This window comes from Mustela erminea, chromosome 14, assembly GCF_009829155.1.
Source record: "Mustela erminea isolate mMusErm1 chromosome 14, mMusErm1.Pri, whole genome shotgun sequence".
In the NCBI taxonomy this organism is placed as follows: Eukaryota; Metazoa; Chordata; class Mammalia; order Carnivora; family Mustelidae; genus Mustela; species Mustela erminea.
The window spans coordinates 42,383,838-42,404,485 of record NC_045627.1 but is presented as its reverse complement, the minus strand read 5'-3'; the positions used below and the strand labels follow the sequence as shown (position 1 = coordinate 42,404,485).

The 20,648-nt window shown below is 41.6% G+C and overlaps 1 protein-coding gene across 33 annotated transcripts in view; it reads left to right on the top strand.

Moving 5' to 3' along the window:
- The window catches only part of KCNMA1 (potassium calcium-activated channel subfamily M alpha 1), a 724,697-nt gene that overhangs the window by 666,519 nt on the left and 37,530 nt on the right, over positions 1-20,648 (top strand). For 22 of the 33 annotated variants that reach the window (XM_032312897.1, XM_032312898.1, XM_032312877.1 and 19 more), the window contains one exon: positions 18,660-18,773. In XM_032312897.1, the coding sequence (XP_032168788.1) occupies positions 18,660-18,773 (114 nt within the window). Of the gene's footprint in view, positions 1-18,659; positions 18,774-19,550; positions 19,632-20,648 lie in introns of all 33 variants that reach the window. The other 11 variants (XM_032312863.1, XM_032312868.1, XM_032312865.1 and 8 more) reach the window with 1 other exon arrangement.

The window sequence follows — 20,648 nt, the reverse complement described above, 5'->3', positions numbered from 1 at the left end:
AAAAGGCAGCAACTTGCCCAAAGTCTCATAGCTTGTCAAGAGCACGTGGAGTTGATGTCCAAACTGATTCCAAAGCCCACGCTTTCCTCACCACATTGGTCAACTCCATACAAGAGAACAAATGTTAGTCTCATGAGAACAGGTCTGAATCCATATGTCTGCTTTTAAGGGTCATGGAAGCATCCCCAGTTGTGTTCAAACTTCTCCTTGCACCCAGGGACTGAGGGGGGTTTTTTTTGTTTGTTTGTTTTGTTTTTTAATGTTTTTGTTGTGCGCAACTCCATTTTGTAGGTAGGCCCCTGGCCCTCCTTGTGCCGATAATCAGAGATACTGAGATTCTCCTGGTCTCCGTCTTCCTTCCTACAAAAGCTACACAGACAGAGAAGTGTCAAGAGCTCTGCTTAGCCTGCTTCCCTGAGCAGCTCGTTGGAGCTTTCTTCCCTGTTAACACAGTTTTGGTTTTGGAGCAGTCAGTATAAGGGTAGAAGGTTTGAGACCCAGATATTGCTTTCTGTTGTCCAGACACTCACAAAATATTTCCAGCTTTTATTGATTTATCCCACTCTCCAAGTGGACATTTCTGTAAAAGATAGTAGATGAGAATAACCAGACCACGCTAGTCCCCAAAGCCTAGGATTTCAGGTGGTGTATGATACTCTGAAAATGGTCCAGATAAATGGTCCTTGGGGAGGAAAGTGCAATTATATAACCAAAGAAAAGTAAAAGAATTGTCATCCTGTGGACTCTCTAAGGGCCCTCCCTGATGAGATTCTGGATAAGGATGAGTCAATCAGGAGTTCTTTCCTGAATGCTATACCCCATGGCTGAGGTTAGTGTCCCCACTCTGTCCATGGTCGTGCTGTTATGGAACTAATGGGATCCGCAGGCATAAATTATGCAGACATATAAAATAAGTTGTATGGCACAACTTGAACACATATATTTAACAATACGGGTTCTGGAACATTCCAGAGTACTTTGCAAAATTCCTGGTGTGAGTCATTTGTAATTTTCTGAGGCAATGAGTTTGATCCACATATTGTGATGATAACACACAAGCCATGAGCCAGCAAATGAGCCTTACCAGTGGATTTTTGTCTTTATCCTTCTATTTATAATTGAAAACTTATACGAAGAAAAGAAAAAAAAATATTTCTTTTCCTAAAAAGGGCCCTACAAAGAAAGCAACTGATTTATAAATTATTTTGGTTCTGGATTTATAGAATATTTAAGGACTAGGAGTGGTTCTTAAGTATTTCAATTATACCTCAAGGAATGTTCTAGTGGAACTCATCTCCCAGTTTCTAGAACAGCAGCATAGTAGTCATTGAGATCTTGTTGCGTATCTCCAGTAAAGAGTTTCTACCAGACAGAAAAGCCACACAGATGTCACTGGATGGTGTGTTAGGAGAAGGCAGAGGCTGCTTTGGGTGGCAGTGGTTGGGGGTAGGGGCTCTAGAGTAAATGGAGTTGAATTTGAAAATAGGAATGATTATCAATATCTAAGGGGTCTCCAGGCAGATGGAAGAGGCTGAGGCAGAGTAAGAGAAGGCTCATAAGCTAGAAGGGCCAAGCAAGAAGGGGCACTTGGCTGTGTGTCTGCTGGTGACAAAACAGAGGGGCCTTAAAAGGTCTCAGGGTATCAGAGGAAAGGATTGTAGGTGGTGAGGTCACTGTTAACCTGGATGGCCTGGTCTGTCATCTCACTCATTTCCTCACCCCACCAACTGTCACAAATATATTGAAATGTGTAGCCCGGCACCTCACACCTAGTAGAGGTTTGTGGAGTGAGCAAACGAATGATTTAATCCCCGTTTCTGTTGTTTGTAGTCTGTGCTGTCTTTGCTTGCCCTCAAATGAGATAAAACAGCTGGATAGGTTGTTAAATACCACATCCTTTCCTTCCAGGCTTTAGTCACTGTCCATTCATTTGACTGCTGGCCACCGGGCAAGGGCTACAAAGATCCAGGACATTGAACTTGTCAGACTTGTCCAAATGTTCTCTAGTAAATTACCCTAGTCCTTTCACCTTTACTAATAGCTCCCAATTCTCAACCTTTGCCTGGGCTCATTGCGGGGGTTTTTGCCTAATACCAGCCCAAGGCCTGAAGAGGCTATGGGACCGAGACCTCCAAAGTTCAGTAAAGGGCAGAAACCATCTCTGCTTTCTGCCCCAGGGAACTTTGAATGTTTTCAGAGAGCTTTTCTGGCCAGGCAAGAGGGACACTTCTCTTTGCAGCAGACTAGCCAATGGCACCGGCATGCCTGGGCAGGAATAGTTCAGTGGATGGGTTTTGTCCCTCTAATTTAGGATGCTGAATTGCAAATGGGGCTGTCAGAGTGACAACACAATCCTGTAGGGTCAGGGACCAGGTTCTAAATCCTCCTTGTAGCTGTCATGTGCTATTTGATTTTGTATAAACTCTCATACAATTTCATTTCTTCATCTATGAAGGAAGGTTTGTTAAAGTGGCCCCACCTAAGTACCCTGGGGATCATGTGTGAATCTACAGAGGTGATGGCCACAGAGGGGTTTTTGTAAAACAAGAACAGCTGTAGAAACAGGATTTGCTATCAGATTGAACACTGGCATGTGCGAGCTCTAGAGCTAACAGCTTGGGTTTGAATGCGAGCTCTGCCACCTATGAGACCTCTCTGTGGCTCAGTTTCCTCTGCAAACACAAATTGCACCTGGCTCATCAGATTGCTCTGAAGTAAATAAGACACAGGGTTTTCTCTATTCCATCCAGCACCTTCACATGAGTCAGAGAAAGTCACTCCTAAGACACTTTACTTTCCTATATTGACAGATGTCCTAATGTGATTGTGTTTGAACAACACACTTGCCCATTAACTGCTATGAAAGGAACACTAATAAATATGAATATATACCATATCCATGGATGAGTGATGGCTACTTAGATGAGCCTTCACGACCACACAGGGCCTCCTATATTTACCTCTGGGACATCTGGGATGACTACAGTGGTGCTACTCAGAGGACTTTCACAACCACCCTTGACAATCTGAATGCATGTACACAAAGTTCTTAGTAACTGCGATGCAGTTCGAAATCAAGCAACGTTAGCTATTTTTGTTGTTATTATGTTTGGATAATTTTACTATGGTCTTTCATTCCATCCCCCCCAAAATAACAAATGGCAAGAGAGGGTTATCCATTTGTCCCTAGCGGCCAGAATAACCACTGATTCTGCTTGTCAGTAGATAACGCACAGAAAACAAATAGTGGTGGCAACCAAAACATCTCTGGGAGGTGGGCAGTCCAGGTGCAGTAGATTTACAGATGTTTACAGGGGAGCTGAAAAACAGGGGCTGATTGACAATGACCATGGGATTTTCCCTCCATAGATAGGCTAGTGTGGCCCCTCACAATGGAAGGTTTTCTGTGAAGCAGAGAGGCTCGGCCTCACACAGCTCACTGCAAGTCTGCAGAGTTGGCACTGGCAGAGGATGGCCTATGCTGCTCCAGCTAAGTGATAGTGACAACTGTCTTCCCTTCTTGGCCTCTTTTGTCCTTAAAAAAAAATAAATTAAAAAATATATATATAAAATTATGTTGGGCCTCAGCCAGGAGACCAGGGGAACTTCTGGTTTTTAATCACGGAAGGAGTCTTGGATCCTTTTAAGTACCTAATAAAATGATGGATCATCTCTTTATTCTTTCCCTTACCTCCCCGTAGTTGTATGCAGAAATATTTGCATACAGGTTCAACAAGTTTGCCTAGCCTGTAGGTTTTCCACTTTAGCTGCACGTGGTGATCAACCAGGGAACTTTTTTTTTTCCTTTTAAAGATTTTATTTCTTTATTTGACAGAGAAAGATCACAAGTAGGCAGAGCAGCAGGCAGAGAGAGAGAGGTGGGGAGAAGCAGACTCCCTGCTGAGCAGAGAGCCCAATTCGGGGCTCCATCCCAGGACCCTGGGATCATGACCTGAGCCGAAGGCAGAGGCTTCAACCCACTGAGCCACCCATGTGCTTGCTCCAACCAGGGCGCTTTTAAACCTCACCCAAGCCACGCCCCAGAGCAATTAAAGCTGACCCTGGGGATAGGAAGCAGGCAAAAGAGATTCCAAGGTGCAGTGCGAGTAAGGTAACCATGTATGATTCTCACACGGGGCTGCTGATTCTGTAAGCTTCCAGCTCCATGGACTGGGGCGCCTCCCAAGGCTGCTTGCAGGGAGGTTTGCAAAGCATGTCGTGGACATTATAAAAATATGAGTTATGTGAGAAATGAACTTTGACTCATGAACTTCCAGGTGGTTTCCAGCTATGGGTACACGGGAGAGGTCAAGGCAGGTGGGTGCCTAATCGGCAGAGAAGGAAATGGAGGAAGTTTGGAAATCAATCAAACCCTGGGTATAGCGACAAAGAAGGAATGTCATGGGTGAAGTTTTACACTTAATCTATAAACCTACTTTTAATAGGCCCCCAGGTGATTATAAATTCATGGTGGCTTTCTTTTTATTGAATTATATGAGGCTGTTTCACGTTTCTAAAGGAAGTCCAGGTGTGTCGTGCATTCATTTGTTTATTTATTTATTTATCTATCTATTTGCATTTAGGATACTGTAGATTTTTTAAAAACCCTCTTTTTATGAGCATTAATTATATACCATACAAGGAAGCAATTGCTTCTATGTTATGAAATATTAAATCAAAATGCTTCCTGTTCCCAGATGTCCCAGAGATAAATACAGCAGTATTTTGAAGCCCCTCTTGGAGCTGTTTTGCCTGCAAATTTATTGTTTTGTCTCCATTTTCAGAAAGCCCTGTTTTCTGTGAAGTATAGCACTCTAGGTAGTTTTTAAGACGCAAAGTCCTCTGGAGTTGCCTGTGTCGGCAACAACTCTTATGTAGATGGCACACGAGGGATGGCGCAGTGATCGGCTCCTTTAAGATGACAAATGGGCAGAGAGTGTTATTGTCTTTGATTGCACGCCTTACATCATCTGTATGTAGGAATAAAAGGGCCATACTTTATCTTTAGCCATTTTATAAATATTTAAGTCCTTATAGTTGCCTAAAGATATTAAAGCATATTTTACAGTAGTCGGAATATAAATATTATATATAGCGCGAGATACCAAAGTAGTTTAATGAATTCATAATTTTCTGTTCACATTTATTGGAATGTGTTTTATGTTCCAAAAGTTCCATTTAAAGAATAAGATACCATTCTGCTTCCTGACAACACACTGAGGGGTTGGCCAGCATTTCGGGCGGGGTCTAGGTTCCCGTGCCTGTGGAGGCTTTCATTAAGAAGCAGAAAGGCAGGAAGTCCTGGCACTGGGATATATTTCCTCAATCTCGACATTTAAAAATGTATATCAATAACTTTTTGAGTAAACAGTTCTGGGGCTTATTTAAATTACAAAGCCTTCCAAAGAGAAAACTTTTTATAGCCCCTTTCCTCTATTTCAAGAAGATTAATTCAAAAAACCTAAGTAAGAGCAATAAAGATGTAGTTTGCAATTTTCCTGTCCTCCCACCCCACCACCTTTTGCGAACCCTGTCTGCCAGTTTCCAGCCTGGTTCAGGGTATTGATTTGAGCAGTGACTTCCCAGTGCTTTTTGATCATGTCTCCCTAAGTTAAAAGAATTCCAGCGTGCTCCTTACTTTTCCTAAATGCAAGGGCGTGACAGGGAGAATATTACTGCATCTCTTCTCAATTTTCTAGTGAAATATAAAGACTTTCCTCTTTAATATTTCACAAAGTTTCTCCAGTTCCCAGTGGGAGTCCATGCTGGGTAATGTTTGCTAATTACCAACAACAAAACTAGACATACAACGCTGGTAAATTACCTGACCCTTTCCATTTTAATGAGACAACAAGGATTTCGCGAAGTGATGTTGTTTCACTGGTTAATGGTGTCAGCAATGTTGTAATTGTGGGTTGAGACACATTAGCTGAACAACCACATGTAGAAAGGGCTTTCTCTTGACAAGCCCTTTGGAGACTAGAACCGTATTATCATTAAGCCTTTGTCATTTGCATGCTGCTAATCACTTACTTTATTATCCCGAGTATCCATTGTCTTTCTTTAATTGCTCTTTAAATTAAAATTAAAAATAGTTCTAAAGCCCACAATGGCTGGGATAGCATCTTGATTATGAAGATAGCTTCAAGAAAATGGAACAACTGGTAACATATTGCTGGGATTATGAGAGAGTCCCACTGTTATGTACCATGCCTGCAGGCCCCACGGGCCTAATTGTGGCGCTTTCTCTTCCTTTAGCCCATACTGTTTGTTTAATAAATGGTTATTTATGGCCTTTTTGGCCATTATAGCAACTTTGGAGAAAGTACATCCTTCTCACTGGTTTGAGCCCTGCAATTTCATTCTCTGGGCAAAGGTATAAAATACAATTGAAAGGCAGGATCTATACTAGAGCCTCTGAAAAGAGATCGTCTTGCTTCTCCTTGCTAGTGTATTCTATGCACGTTTTCTTTTAAAATCTGGGGTCATGGAAGAGACATAAACTTCAGAGCTGGAAGGGACCTTAGAGTTGTCCCCATTTTCCAGATGAAGACACTGAGGACCAGAGTGGTTGCAGTAACTATAATCATGGCGTTAAGAGATGAACCTGGATTGTCTTACTACTGAGTAGGCTTCTGATGGGAGGGTCGTGCCTCATGGGTGACTCCTGAAAGAGGATATGACGTCATGCCTTGAGTTGTGATTTGCAAAGCTGCATGGCTGCCGTGATATGGTGCATTTAGAGTGTGCCTCTTGTATGCATACATTCATGTGTTTGTTGATAGAGACTGTGTGCTAGGATAACTGGAAGAAAGGGCTTGTGTCTTCTACTTCCTTAACAGGAAAATGACCCATGGATGACTCTGTGGTCATTCCTGAACACCAGTGATTAACCCGGAGTTTTCAGGGTTCCACGTCATATACGAAGCCCCAGAATTAGGACAACAGGTTTTTTTGAGAACCAGAAGGGATTGGGCGTTGCCTTAATTGCCTCAAATGAATAGATGGGAAAACTGAGTTTGGATAAGGCATTGAGTCCTTCTAAGTTGTCATAGGGAGTTAAGGGTTGACCTGGTTTAAAACCCATGTCTTTTGATTCTCTGTCCATGTCTCTGACAGTATTACTAATCTGTTGTTGACATCATCATCGTCATCATTGTCACCATCATCATCAAATAGGTCAGTACTTAGGAAGTGCTGACTCTGTTCCTGGCACTGTTGTAAGCAGTTTGCCTGTATTATTTAACTTACCTAATCTTCCTGACCTGTTACTCTCCCATTTTACATATGAAGAGACTGAGATGCAGGATTTAAGAAAATTTCCCCAAATCACAAAACTAGAAACCAAACAAGGCAACACTCAAACTCGGGCAGTCTAGCTCCAGAATTCAAGTTTTTAAACTTCAGCGTTATGGTTCATCTCAGGTTGTGGTCAAGGGATATTGATTGTAGTGTAAACGACTTTTCCAAAATCAAATTAGCACCAATCAGCCTCTTCTTTGGTGAAGATTTGTGGGTATGAGGCATACCTGATCCCAGTTATATACTCATCTGCCAGCAGAAACATATATTCAGGAAAGCCTTTAAAACTTAAAAGAAAAAATTTACAGTGCTCTCTGCTAAAGGACTATCAAATGTTTGGAACCTGGGCTGCTCTCTCAAGCCAGGCGTCCTGTCTCGAGAACCCTTCCGAGACAGCTGGTTGAAAGTTGTCGGGGATGGGAATCTGCTTTTCCTGAATTGCTTGGCAATGCCTTGGATCACTTGGCAAATCCATCTCTTACAGCTACTTAATTTTCTGTGCCCTTAAGATAGGGATGTTTTAGTTTGCCTGGGATTTCATAGCTCTGGTTTTTGCTACACTGGCCATTGGTTCATATTAAACCAAACAACCGGGGCCCATTAGGCATTTGGTGTTTTAAAAAGTAAAAGGACATTTGAACTACATGACAAATGCTGGAAAACAAAGCCCATAGCACTGAGAACATAAAGAAACTGTTTATAATGTAAAGGCAGTTACATTTTCAGTCAATCTATCACTTTAATGAGCTCTTTGCATTTCTTTGATTAATGCTCACAAAAGGGGGAGAAAAAAAATTGATGTAATGGAAACGAAATGCTATATAGTCTTGGCAGCACAGGGGAAGTTTCTGTGTGTTTTATTAGTATCCACTGCATATCACTGTCTCACAATGTATATGTCTACCTTTTCCCTGGCATAGCATGCCTCTAGTTTACTGGAAATGTGATCCAGCATGAAAGAGGAGACCCCATATTAGTGGCAAAACAGCCTTTGACCTCTTGTGGTGGCAGTAAAAAGGGAGGGTCCATTACAGGAATTCTAATTAATAATAATAATAAAGAAAAAGGCTGGCATAGTCACGCCTTATTGAAATGAAGAACCTAACAAGTATGGAGACCAAAAAAAAAAAAAAAGGAAACATTAAAGACACTGAAAAAAACATTTAAACATTAGAATGTGGTAATTAATACATAATTTGTAGTCATTTATTTGTTCAGTTTAAAGTAATATAGAAAATGGAAAAAGTACAGAAAAAGATGTCTTTGTGAAGTAACCAAATGTGAGAGAGAAGTTAGTCAAGGCAGGCTTCCTGGAGGTGGTGAAAGAGGGGCAGGAGCTGGGTTTGGAGGAAGAGAGGAAACTGCATTTCTGAAGTAGGTGAGCCTTGGGATGGGAATCAGTAGGTGCCACTCCTCTGTGTGGGATATCAGCTCTGCTTGCTCCTTCCCCACACCTGGTGCTTAGTGCTCTTTAGAGCGGTATGATGAGCCTTTAGCGACCTTTCCTCTGAGTTTGAGTGGCCCTTAAAAAGTGGAGGTTGACACAGCAGAGACCTGGGAACCCTGAAGACTCACAGGGCAGAAGGAGAGGGAGAGAGAATCCCAAGCAGAGCGCAGAGCACCACAGTGAGCCTCAACGCCATGACCCTGAGATCACGACATGAGCTGAAACCAAGAGTTGGATGCTCAATTGACAGAGCCTCCCAGGCACCCTGCAGACTCTCCTTTTAACGTGTAAACTTCATCTGGTTACTTCTATCCTAGAACCTTAGTTCCCCCCAACTTCCAAACCAAGTGGGATCTCAAAATAACGCTAAGGATCTTTAGAGCTCAACAGGGTACATCCACCCACCATATCTCAAGTCATAAAGATCCCATGAGCTTTCAAGCTTTTTCTTTTATTAATTTATAATTTTGATCACTTTTTTCTCATGGTACAAATAATATATATTCATTTTAGAAAATTTGGCAAGTACATACAAGCAAAAAGAAGAAAACACACATTCCCTATAATTTTACCCCTTGGATGTATTAGTGTTGATACCTTAGTCTTGTTTCTGTTAGATATATTTTCCCCTTCCAAAAGGGATGATATATATTAGTATATAACCTGTGTTTTTCCACAAAATATTTTATCATGACCATTTTCTATGTTTTTAAATATTTTTCTGCCTTATGTTTAGTGCATTATACTTAACATAATTAATTTCCCAAAACAGGACATTCCTGTTGTTTTCAATTTAACATTGTTACTTAATAACTATGAATGAAGACTGTTGTAACCAAACCTTTAATATAAGAAAGTTATGGCCATACACGTATTTTTAGAAGTGAAATTGCTTAGGCCAAAGGGCACATACAATTTTAAGTCATTTAATTTGTATCGCCAAAGTTTGTCTTATTTTTAAATTGTAAGATGAATGCAGAGGGGATTAAAAAAAAACAATTGACAAGTTGTGGAAAATTCACTATGACACCATGAGCTCTGGGGCAAATGAAGACATTAGACCAGATAAATACTATATTTCTTTCCAAATTTGTGTTCTTAGTTGTGTTTGAGTTATGAGTAATTTTGTCTTTCCTTCCTCCTTCTTTCCTTCCTTCCTTCCTTCCTGACTTCCTAACAACTTCCTAACTTCCTTCTCTCCTTCTTAACTTCCTTCCCTCCTTTCTTTTGAGAGATAGGTATTGGGACAGTCATCTCTTCAGGCTTACTTTAAGGAAAGACACTGTCTGCTCAATGAAACTTAATGAGAAAACAGCTACAGAGAACTTTGGTTGGTTGGCTGGTTGGTTCGTTGATTGATTTTGCTTTGGTTGGTTCAGACCCAAAACACAAATTCTAAAAAAAAAAAAAAATGAGGTAGATTACACAATGGGTAGCATCAACTTCCCGAGGTATTCATCAAATATGGTATCTAGCAAAAAGTACCATCAAACCATATTAATGTTACTTATTGTAAATAGAAGAAATAGAGGTTACACTGACCCATGTTTTGTGCCTGACTAGTCAATGGAAGTGAAAGGACAGTTTAAATGAAGATACAGTTATTTCTTTTAATACAAAATCAGACATGCATGAGCTATTTCACCAAGCAAACTGATTTTCTGTCTGGAGTATTTTGGTTGTAAGAGGTATACAGTCAACTCAAAAAGGCTTAACGAAAAGAGAATCATAGAACTGAGGTGACTGTGGCATTAGAGCTCTGTCCTCTTCTCTTCACCCATTGATGTTGGGCTAACTGGTCACCCACATCCCCATACTTACCTCCTTCTGGCTTTGTAACCACAGCAAAAACCCATAGTCTTTTACACCAAGTCCTGGGGAGAGCATAGGTTGGCCCCAGCTTGGGGGACAGAGTCATCTTAAACCAGCCGTGTGCCGAGGATATTAGGGGACCATCTTGCTGACCTTGTGAAGTCATACTGTCTTCATGTTGTCACTCCTGTGGCCAGGGTGGGGATAATGTTGCCCTCCGCCTTGCCCCACCCACTATGGAATGGGTTCCTTGTGTGGAGAAGGACTTGGAGGGAAGCAAAGAATCAGCTATCCTGGTTCTGCCAACTGGTTCTGTGACCTTGAGTACAGTAACTTCTTAGCTCTGAGCCTCAGTTTCTTCATCTGTGAAATGGAGAGACCAATTAGAGGATTTCTGAAGCTCTTGGGTCTCTAACATAGAGTGATTGGTAAAGAGGCCAAGGAAACCCAAAGGTGTGGTTTAAGTTTCTCAGAATTGTCTATTCATGTGGCTTCTAAGTTCTGTTTTTAGGATCAGGCTCGGAGCAGTTATCAATTCCAAGCACATGAGCTATTTGGTCGAAATTGGCAGAGACATTCCCCGCCATCCCCCACCCCCACCCCAGCTCCGCAAACTTTGTCCTCCAGCACCCTGTCTTGGGCTAGCACATCTCAGGCTCTTAAACAGAAAGCAGTGGGGCGGAGTACCCCTTGGACAGTCTCTGAAGATGCTGCCTTGGTAGATTATCTTTTTTTTATTGACTCAACACTGGTCAGCTGCCTGGCCTTCATGACTCTGGGACTCCAACTTTGTAGGAGGTCCCAAGAACTACTATGAAAAAAATATTACGAGGTTCAACTAAGATTTTCCCTTGGCTGGGTTGCTCTTGCAGACTCTTCCAAAATCTGTCTTCCAAATCAAGACTGTGTATGTGGATGGTCCCCTTACAAGTTAGGCAGCAAAAGCGGTCATGCTGCTTGCTATACATGGAATTTTTTTGACTTCAGCTGCTGAAGAATTTGTTGGAATACATACCACAAAATGACTACTGTGGCTATTACTATACTTGCTCAGGGGAGCTATTCAAATGCCTCATTTATTGGAGCTTAATAGATTAAAAGTCCAAATTGAGTCTCATGATATAAGCCTAATCAAGTTCTAATCTGCATAATTTTCCCATAAGCAGCAATGGGAAATTTGGATAATTTATGTTTCAGCGGTTGCCAATCATGTGTTAAATAGCATTGTTGCATTTCCTTATCAAAATATTTTTATTGATCTTCACTTCATCTGACATTTCACTTTAGGATTTTTTTTTCCTGGCATTAACAGGAAATTTAATTCATCTCATAGATGATGTAATATGAGATGTTTCTCCTGATTTTAACATGTCTTTATAGATCATTTTTAACGGTGATCTTTTCCTTTTACAACTACATATTGAATACCTGTCTCAGCAAAGCTAGATGACTTGGCCTAATTTATTTCCCTAGTTTAACGTAGCATATGGATTTCTAACCGTCATTTATATGCACACAATAAAAGATAATTTGGCCCACCATTTGAACCAATTCCTTTATGTTAAATCTATGGGAGTGGGAGAGGCACTTACCTTCACTTCTCCATCTATTCTGGGGGAGGTGATTGATAAGAATTTCCATCTCTCTCTCTCTCTTTCTTTCCCTGGAAAAGTGTGGGGATTTAACCAGGGAAGATTTAGAAAGTACTTTGTGTTTTCCCCCATGGAAAAGTACTGTAATAAAGCATTTATTATATGTGCCGAGTTGTGCATGCTATCATATCAAAGCAAGTTAAGTGTAGCTACAATGGGTCCCAGTTGTTATCTGCTATTGTTTAAAAGTGAAAACCACAAAAGAGTATGACTGGCTCAGGGTGCCTGGTTGGCTCCGTCAGTTAAGTGTTCGACTCTTGATACCAACTCAGGTCTTGATCTCAGGGTTGTGAGGTCAAGCCCTGTGACTTAACAACAAAAACGCGAGATTAGGTCAGGCCTCCAAATTGCCCACCTAGGTCAGCCCTTGAGAAAGAGGGAGCAGCGCACACAGGGGGAATGGCAGCATGGACATGGCTATCCACGGGCTCCAATGTCAGCCTGCCTGGTCAACTCCCAGATCTGCCATTTACCAACTGGTTGTGCTTGAGGAAGTTCTTTGACTGTTCTGAATCTTATTTTCCTTATCTACCACATGGGGATGTTAACAGTGCCCATCCTCATGGAGTTGTTCAGAGGAGTAAATGAGGTGGCCCATGAAAAGCCCTGAGTTCAGTTTTAACACATAATAGAAGACATAGCTTGGTGGTTTAGAGGAGACCTGGGGTCAATTTACTGAGGTTCAGCTAATTAGATCTGCTAATTCCTAGGTGTGTGCCACGGGGCCAGTTACTTACCTTCCTTGTGTTTCGGTTTCCTCACCAGCAAAATAGTTGTATCTACATAGAATGGCTCTGAGAACTATAGTTATTACACGAACAGAGTTCAGTATATAGTAAGCACTCAATAGGTGTTGGTGAATTATTTTCATGAAGTTCTATTTACACCTATCTTCTTCATTCCTAATGATCGTAATCAGTCTGGTTCTAGAACACTCTTGCCTTTGTTTTGACTTCCCTATAGACAGTGATGTTGAGCCTCATTTTCTAATGCACTCCTCTCTGCATTACCCTGGAACCCAACCCAAGTCTAGAAGTCTAGCCATTCCTGATGGGGTAAATCTTGTCTGAGCCACTGCCTTTTATTTTTTTTCCCACAACCACATGGTGCCTTGTGGATACTGCACACAGATGCCCAAAACAACTAATAAAAAACTCCTTTGTATCCCCTTCTATCTCTTCTCCTTGAACTTCTTGGGATGGTCCCAGTGTTTGTTAATTCTTTAACTTTGTAACTGAAATGGCCTTGTCTCCTTTAACTAAAGGTCACTTAAATTACTTAAAGTAACCTCTGTTGTGGGGGCTGAGTGCTACCAGCTCCTGGGAATAACCCATATCATGAAAAGAACAGCAGACACTGCTGATTTTGTTCACCTGAATCCACCAGTGGCACATACCATTAGGAACGCAAATGCTGGAAAAGAAGCCAGAGAGTAGTAAAAACCATTTTAGGAGTCTTGGAACTCAAGAAGGAAGTTTTATATTCCTAAATAATTAGAGTAGGGGCAGAGTAGGTCTGAAAAAAGGAGGCTCCAGATTCTACCATTGCTGTCAGGAATTAAGAGACTTTCTTAGTCTTTCTCAACAACTGGCCCCTGTTTTCAGTGTACCTAAAGAAAATCCTAACCATATCCCTATACAAAAATCTTTCAAAATTTTTGAGTTACTGAATTATATCATTAGATATTTTGAAATTCATTTTTATCACTGAAGTGATCTAATTATTCCTACAAAAATGGATTCACACTGCTCATTGTCTTACCGTTAATTTTGTAGGGTTTTCTCTACACGAAAATTAAAAAAAAAAAATGCCAAAAGCTTCCTTGATTCTTTATCCATAGGGAAGAAGTGGTGATGGGTGCTATACTTTTCCACAAATACTTACTGTGTACCTAGCGAAGTATTATCACCAGTAGTCGAATTTTTGAGTACTTGCTTTATACCAGGCATTATACTAAATGTTTTGAATACACTATTTCATTTTATCCTTACAATTGCCCTACATATGAAATACTTCCAGTTTATAGACAAAGAAACAGAGGCTTACGGAGTCAGAGCTATGCTCATAGTTTTGTAGCTCAGAAGTAAATGAATCAGATTTCGAACCCAAGGCATCTGACTTCAAAGGTCATACTTTTAACTATTCCACCCCATTTCTTCTCTATGGGCAGGCATTCCAAAGACAATCTAGGGAGTTTAAAAAAATAGAAAACTCAGTCTCTGGCCTGAAGTTCTCATATAGCATGCTGAGTGAGCAGGCTTAGGAGGGGGCGTGTTGGGCCCATTTATGGCTAATGCCTAAAGAATGGAAAGGAAACATAAGCCCCTCTCATCTGCCCCAGAGGACTGGAATGGGGAGGGGCTTTCACTTTAATGAGATCAGGTAATCTTTGGAAGTCATTTTTAGCTCCAAACTTGCCTCCTCTGGCTGTGCTCAACAGAGAGAAGGGGGATACATCTAAAGAATCAGGAGGCCATCTCCGTAAGAGTGACTGAACTTGGATCTTTTCCTAATTAAGAACTTCTCATCCTATCTCTCAGACGCCAACATTCTTCGTCCTCTCTCTTGGCAAAATAAGTGTTTGCTTCTGAAATTAATTTCTCAAGTGTTAGTTTAACTATTGAAAGGAAAGTTTGCTCATTTCACCATTCTCCAGTTGTAGATTATGATCCCTGGAGTATATTGTATGGGCCCATGCTCTCTCATGTGGAACTGGAGAGCTGTTTTATGTAGAGACTTAAAGTTCAACCAAAGATGTGTCCATGCAGCAAACAATGATGGGGTGGGGAGGAAGACAACTGGACACAATTTAGAGCTGCCCCTTTATCAACAGCTGCTATGACGAATGGGGTAGATGCCATCAAAGACCAGAGTGCCAACTCTCTTCCAAAGGAAGGTACCTGAATTTCTCTTCTCTCCAAGGCCATTTAGGGAATCTGGGTCAGCCCTGTCATTTCAAACCACAGGTTTTCCATATTAGGACCTCTAAGAAAACAATGTTAATGAATTCTGTTTATCTTTCAAACAACCCTACAGGAGGGGGAGGGAAAAAAAAAGATGAAATCTATTTCTTTTGTCTCTGCCTTTTGCTGTGAACAATATGTAGCTAGAAAAGGAGCAAAAGAGAAAGACCTTATCATTGCTGAAGTTTTCTTTCCAACAAAAGCACCCTGTTCTTGGGGTCATGCATAGGAAAGAGAAGGAACTTTTAATGGAGAGATGTCTTGGACACCCACCGTAGTTTGTCAGTTGCAGATGCTAATGGAGCCAGGCTTGGCGACTGAAGGGGAAAATGGAATATGAAAGCAAAATGAAATATGCCTATGAGCAAGCATGTCATTTCTAAATGAAGGTTTCATGCAAAGGAGTTGAGTCTTTTCACAGCTGAAAATGGAATCTTTAAATAAGATAAAATAAAAGGATGCTGTGGCTTGTTGCAGGTTCTGTAATGAAATACAGTTTTCCTAATACCGTGTGACCTGCATTTCTCCCTGTTTTATGGGTGCTATTCCTTGACGTACAAACCCGTATTTTCTCAAGTCAGCATTTGATGATGGATGTCAAAATACAGGCCATGTATTATGCATATAGCATTACCGATTTAAGGTGTTTACTTGTCAAGTTGAAGAAATTCAAAAACGTCACATCCACCGAATCTGCACAGCTGTCACTTGTAGTTTTTCATGCTTTTGAGTGAAACTTCTGATGGAAACAGTTTAGTTTCCCCCTTCACTATTCTGGGGAAGAAAACAGCTAGCATTTAAAATGCATGTTCTTGGTTATGTGGTTGGCTGAAAGATACACATTCCAAAGTTTAGAAAGATGGACATTATACTGTCACTTGACATTACTTACTCTGTGCACAGTATACCCACATAAAGAGTAAAATTAAGTGCAATCAGGGAATGAACAATAAATCATACTTTTCTTTCTGAAAGTATGGCATTCAATAGTATGAAATTTATACACAGGAGAGCAGGAAATAGGGAGACCCTTTTATATTGTGCTGGCATTTCATGCATTATGCACCTTGAAAACAACAGGCAATTACAGAGCACCTGTCATTTCAGTCCGGATAGACGGAGCTTCACATGAACTGTAAACCAGAATCAGCCCACCACTGCCACAATACTGGAGACCAAGTCAGGGATCTGGCCAAATGGCCTATTTGGAAGAGACCTTGGAAACTTAGCAAGTGACTTTGTATCCGCAAATCTTTAATTCACTGGTAAGCCCACCTAGCCAATCCCCCAAGGACAAAGAAGGGAAACCAAAGTGAATGTGAACATCTGTCTGCCTGTCCTCTAAGTTTCGGAGAAAACTGAGTCTTACAGCCAGCACAGAGTTGATGGTAGCACTTGCCACATGCATGCCTGGATAAAATTAATTTTTGCCAAATGAATATATGGGGTTAAATAAATATCTAATGTTTATAGGTCTCTATGCACATGCTTAAAGAGGCATCTGCTCAGCCTCGAAATCGTGGCTGGGTCAAGCTCATTTTAACATGTCCTTGGGATTTGGGTCTGAGAAGCCCAAATGGCAAAAGTCAGAAACCAAGTAGGCTACTATCCAATGTCCTGTGCCCGCATTTACTGTATGAGGTCTGTGTTTGGCACGTTGGGGAGTTCTGGGACCTGCGACAAACCAGGGGAGTGGTAGTCAGAATGAATTCTGCTGCAAAGGAAAAGAAAAGAAAACTCTTCATTTGGGCTCACGCAAAAGGAAAAATATATACAGTAGACCCTTGAACAATGGGAGAGTTGAAGGACACCAGCCCCCCCACCCCCCCATACAGATGAAAATACATGCATAACTCTTGAGTCCCCAGAACTTAACTATTAAGAGCTTACTGGTGAGTGGATCCCTACTGGTAAATAGTCGAGGAACCTACATTTGGTATGTTGTATTATATCCTATATTCTTACAATGAAGTAAGCTAGAGAGAAGAAAATTAGATTTCTAAGAAAATTATTTAGAAAGTCATAAGGAAATTACACTTATAGGGATCCATTATATTTATCAAAAAGAATTCACATATAAGTGGACCCACACAGCTCAAACCTGTGTTGTGAAAGAATCAATTACATACATATAAAACTCTGTGTGTGTGTGTGTGTGTGTGTGTGTGTGTATAAAACCAATGTATCCTGCTTCAGGATTTTTTACAATAAAAAATAATATGTACATATACATATAATTATTATATATAAAATATGCACATGATCTCATTATCATAGTATATATTATAATCTCATTTATATATACTGTATATAAAGTCTCATGTAGTACAAAATACTGAGGTCAGTTGGTTTTGGCTCTAAGGTTAGCTAATTCAGTAACTCAATGATAGTTCTTTCTATTTTATTATTTATTTATTTATTTTGCGAGAGAGTGAGAGAGTAGGGGAGGGGCAGAGGGAGAGAGAGAGAATCCCAAGCAGGCTCCATGCCCAGCACAGAGCTCAATGCAGGGCTCAATCCCATGACCCTGAGATCATGACCTGAGCTGAAAACAAGAGCCTATGCTCAACTGATTGAGCCACCCAGGCACTCCCTCAAGGAGTTATTTCTGTCAGTAAGTCTTTCCATCATTCGTTCAGCCAGTCTCATTAAGCTGGCTTCGTTTTCTGCTGATGCCCATCCCAGTTGCAAGATGGCTGCCATGGTTCCAGGCACCACAGGTACAACAGCAATGTCCAGTGAATTAAAAGAGACTCTCTTAAGAGATTCTGTGTGTTCTTTTTAAGAGCAAGCAAACACTTCCTAAAAGCCCCCAAGCAAATTTCTTCCCACTTCCCTTTGACCAGAATCTGTCAAGATCTCTGACTTGAGTCACTCACTGGCAAGAGAATAATCGGTTAGTTTATGGTAATAGTCAGGGTAGGTTAGGTTATGCTGTGATAACAACAGCACCATGATCCCCAGTGTCTTCGAGCAACACAGATCACCTCTTTACTCACTCAGAATGCTTTGTGGTCTGGGTTGTTGTCTAGAGCTGCTACCCAGTCTTTGTCTCCATAGTAACCCAAGTTCCCATGGTTGCCACAGTCTGGGAAGGGAGGCAGAAAGTCAAATATTTGTACCAGAAGTAATGGTATTGTTCTGTCCACTTTTCATGGACCAAAGCATTTCCTGTGTCACGTGGAGGCACAGAGGTACAATCTTATCTGCCTGGAAGGTGAGGGGAGCAAAAAATCTGTGAGCAAGATCAGTAATTGGTGTAGAGACTCATTTTAGGGTGCTATCAAGGCAGGTTAGAATTATTTATAATGGCCTCCTACTTTGTACTTCACAAAAGCAACACACAAGAGTATATTCCGTGAATGCTAATTGTTGATCTGTAAATAATGCATAAACTATTTTTTATTGTGTATGTATATTATTCATAGTATTCCCAAGCTTTCCATGCCTCTGACTTTTCTCCCTCTCTTTCTTTTCTACTAGGGTTCACACCTCCAGGAATGGACAGATCCTCTCCAGATAACAGCCCAGTGCACGGGATGTTACGTCAACCATCTATAACGACTGGGGTCAACATCCCCATCATTACTGAACTAGGTAGGAGTGAATCTCAGCTTTGGGCAGATTGTTGTCCTCTCTTCCAGCCACATAGGGTATGCAGGTAGCCTGTTCTTAGCTCCTTCATCATAGAGGGCTTTAGTAGGGTTTGTTTTGGGGGAGGTGGAGAGAGGTATGGGTAACAATATGACAATACCAAAAGGAAAACTGATCTATCTTTCCTCTGCGATGAATAGACAGTTTCCTTTATGCTGGTCACTGTTCTCAACGAAGCTTGAGATGATGGATTTGAGATTGGGGCATAAATTAGGGAAGGGGGAGGAAAGGAGGAAAGGCATAATCCATGGACTCTTTCTGGTGATTTTCATTGGAAGCACCTCCAGACAGCTCCTGCAATCAGAGCCCTCCACTGAGGTACAAAGCCTCAGGTCTAAGCCAGACCCATTCTGAGAACTGGGTGGAAGCAATGGGCCTTTAATTTATCCTAGCTGAACTTCTCAACTAAAGGCCATTGTCCGTGAATGACACTCTGGCCTGAAATATCATGGAGCTTGGACGGCCATGATCACGGGCCAGTGGAATGCAACTTTTAAACCCACGGTGGCATTCCCTCCTACCATCTGTGAATTTGCAAAGCTGCTGAGTGGTGCCTTCCCCCCCCCCCCCCCCCCCCCCCCCCCGACCAAGACTACTAACCACCTATGGCGCTGGGTCCCCTTACGTTACAATGTGTCCTCTTTTACTCCCTCACGCTCTTCTTTTTCTGTACTTTCCTCCACTCCCTTTCCCCAACCCTTAAATGCTGTATCCAATTAGCTAAACCTGGCAAGTTGCCTTTGGTATCAGTCAATCAGGAAAAAAACAGTGGGACGCACATTCTAATGATAACCGAACTGGGTAAGAAGCACTGTTTTCCTTCACATCAGTATCTCCTTTTGTTCTGTTGTTGGTGTTTCCAACTCTCATCGGCTTGTTTTTTCTTTCATGGGCTGTAACAGAAAGACTACCCCATGGCACTGCTTTGACTGTGTTTTATTTGTGGCTCTGGTTGGAATCGACTGTCTTGTTCTGGCCTTTCTTAATGATTTTTTTCCCCACACAGCATCAGTAAAGCTTTGATCACACCCATCTGACCTGGCAGTTGTTTCCAAAGCATCTTTGCTCTAATTCATTTCCTTTGGCCTGGGCCTTCCCCCCACCCCTTCCATGTGTCCCTCTGCTCTCCCGCCTTCTCCCTTATAGTCCTCTTCCAACAAGCTGTCAGTTTGACTGACACGTCTTCACAGCTCTCAGAGAAGTCAAAGGAGAAATATAAAAATTTTAAGATGAGAAACCTAAGACGGAGCCTTCCCTCCAGCTGTTTATTTTCCTTTATTCTGACTTTATTTGCCTTTTTTTTTTTTTTCCCCCCCTCTGAGGTCTTTTCTCAGAAGCTCTGGTCCTAAAGCCATAAAAGCAGCCAGTTCCTAGGGGACATTTTCTTACGAAAACTAGATTTCAAGAAGGGTGCCAAGGACAAAGGGTTAGTGGCCACTGAGGCCCAGCCCTCCCCTGTGGCCCCTACCTGGCTGTCCAGAGCCTCCCAGAGATTCAGAGTGGACACACCAGGAAGATGAAGGGTCCTGGTCATGACTACATCTGTCAGGCCCTTCACGCTTCCCTGTGACTTGGTTAATAACTCTGTAAAAGGCGCCCATCAGCAGCAGGTCTCAGAACTGGGGATTGATCTTCTAAATAGAGACAGCGGAAGTGCTGTTCTGTAGAGGGGTGGATGGGGAGGTGGGGAGCACCTGCCTTCCAATGACTCACAGATGAAACGAACATGCCATTCTCTTGGCCCCCAAATATATTTCAAAATAAGAGAGCAGGCTTTTAACACAGTCATCTTGCTTGTGAGGTGTCTGGAAACTAAGG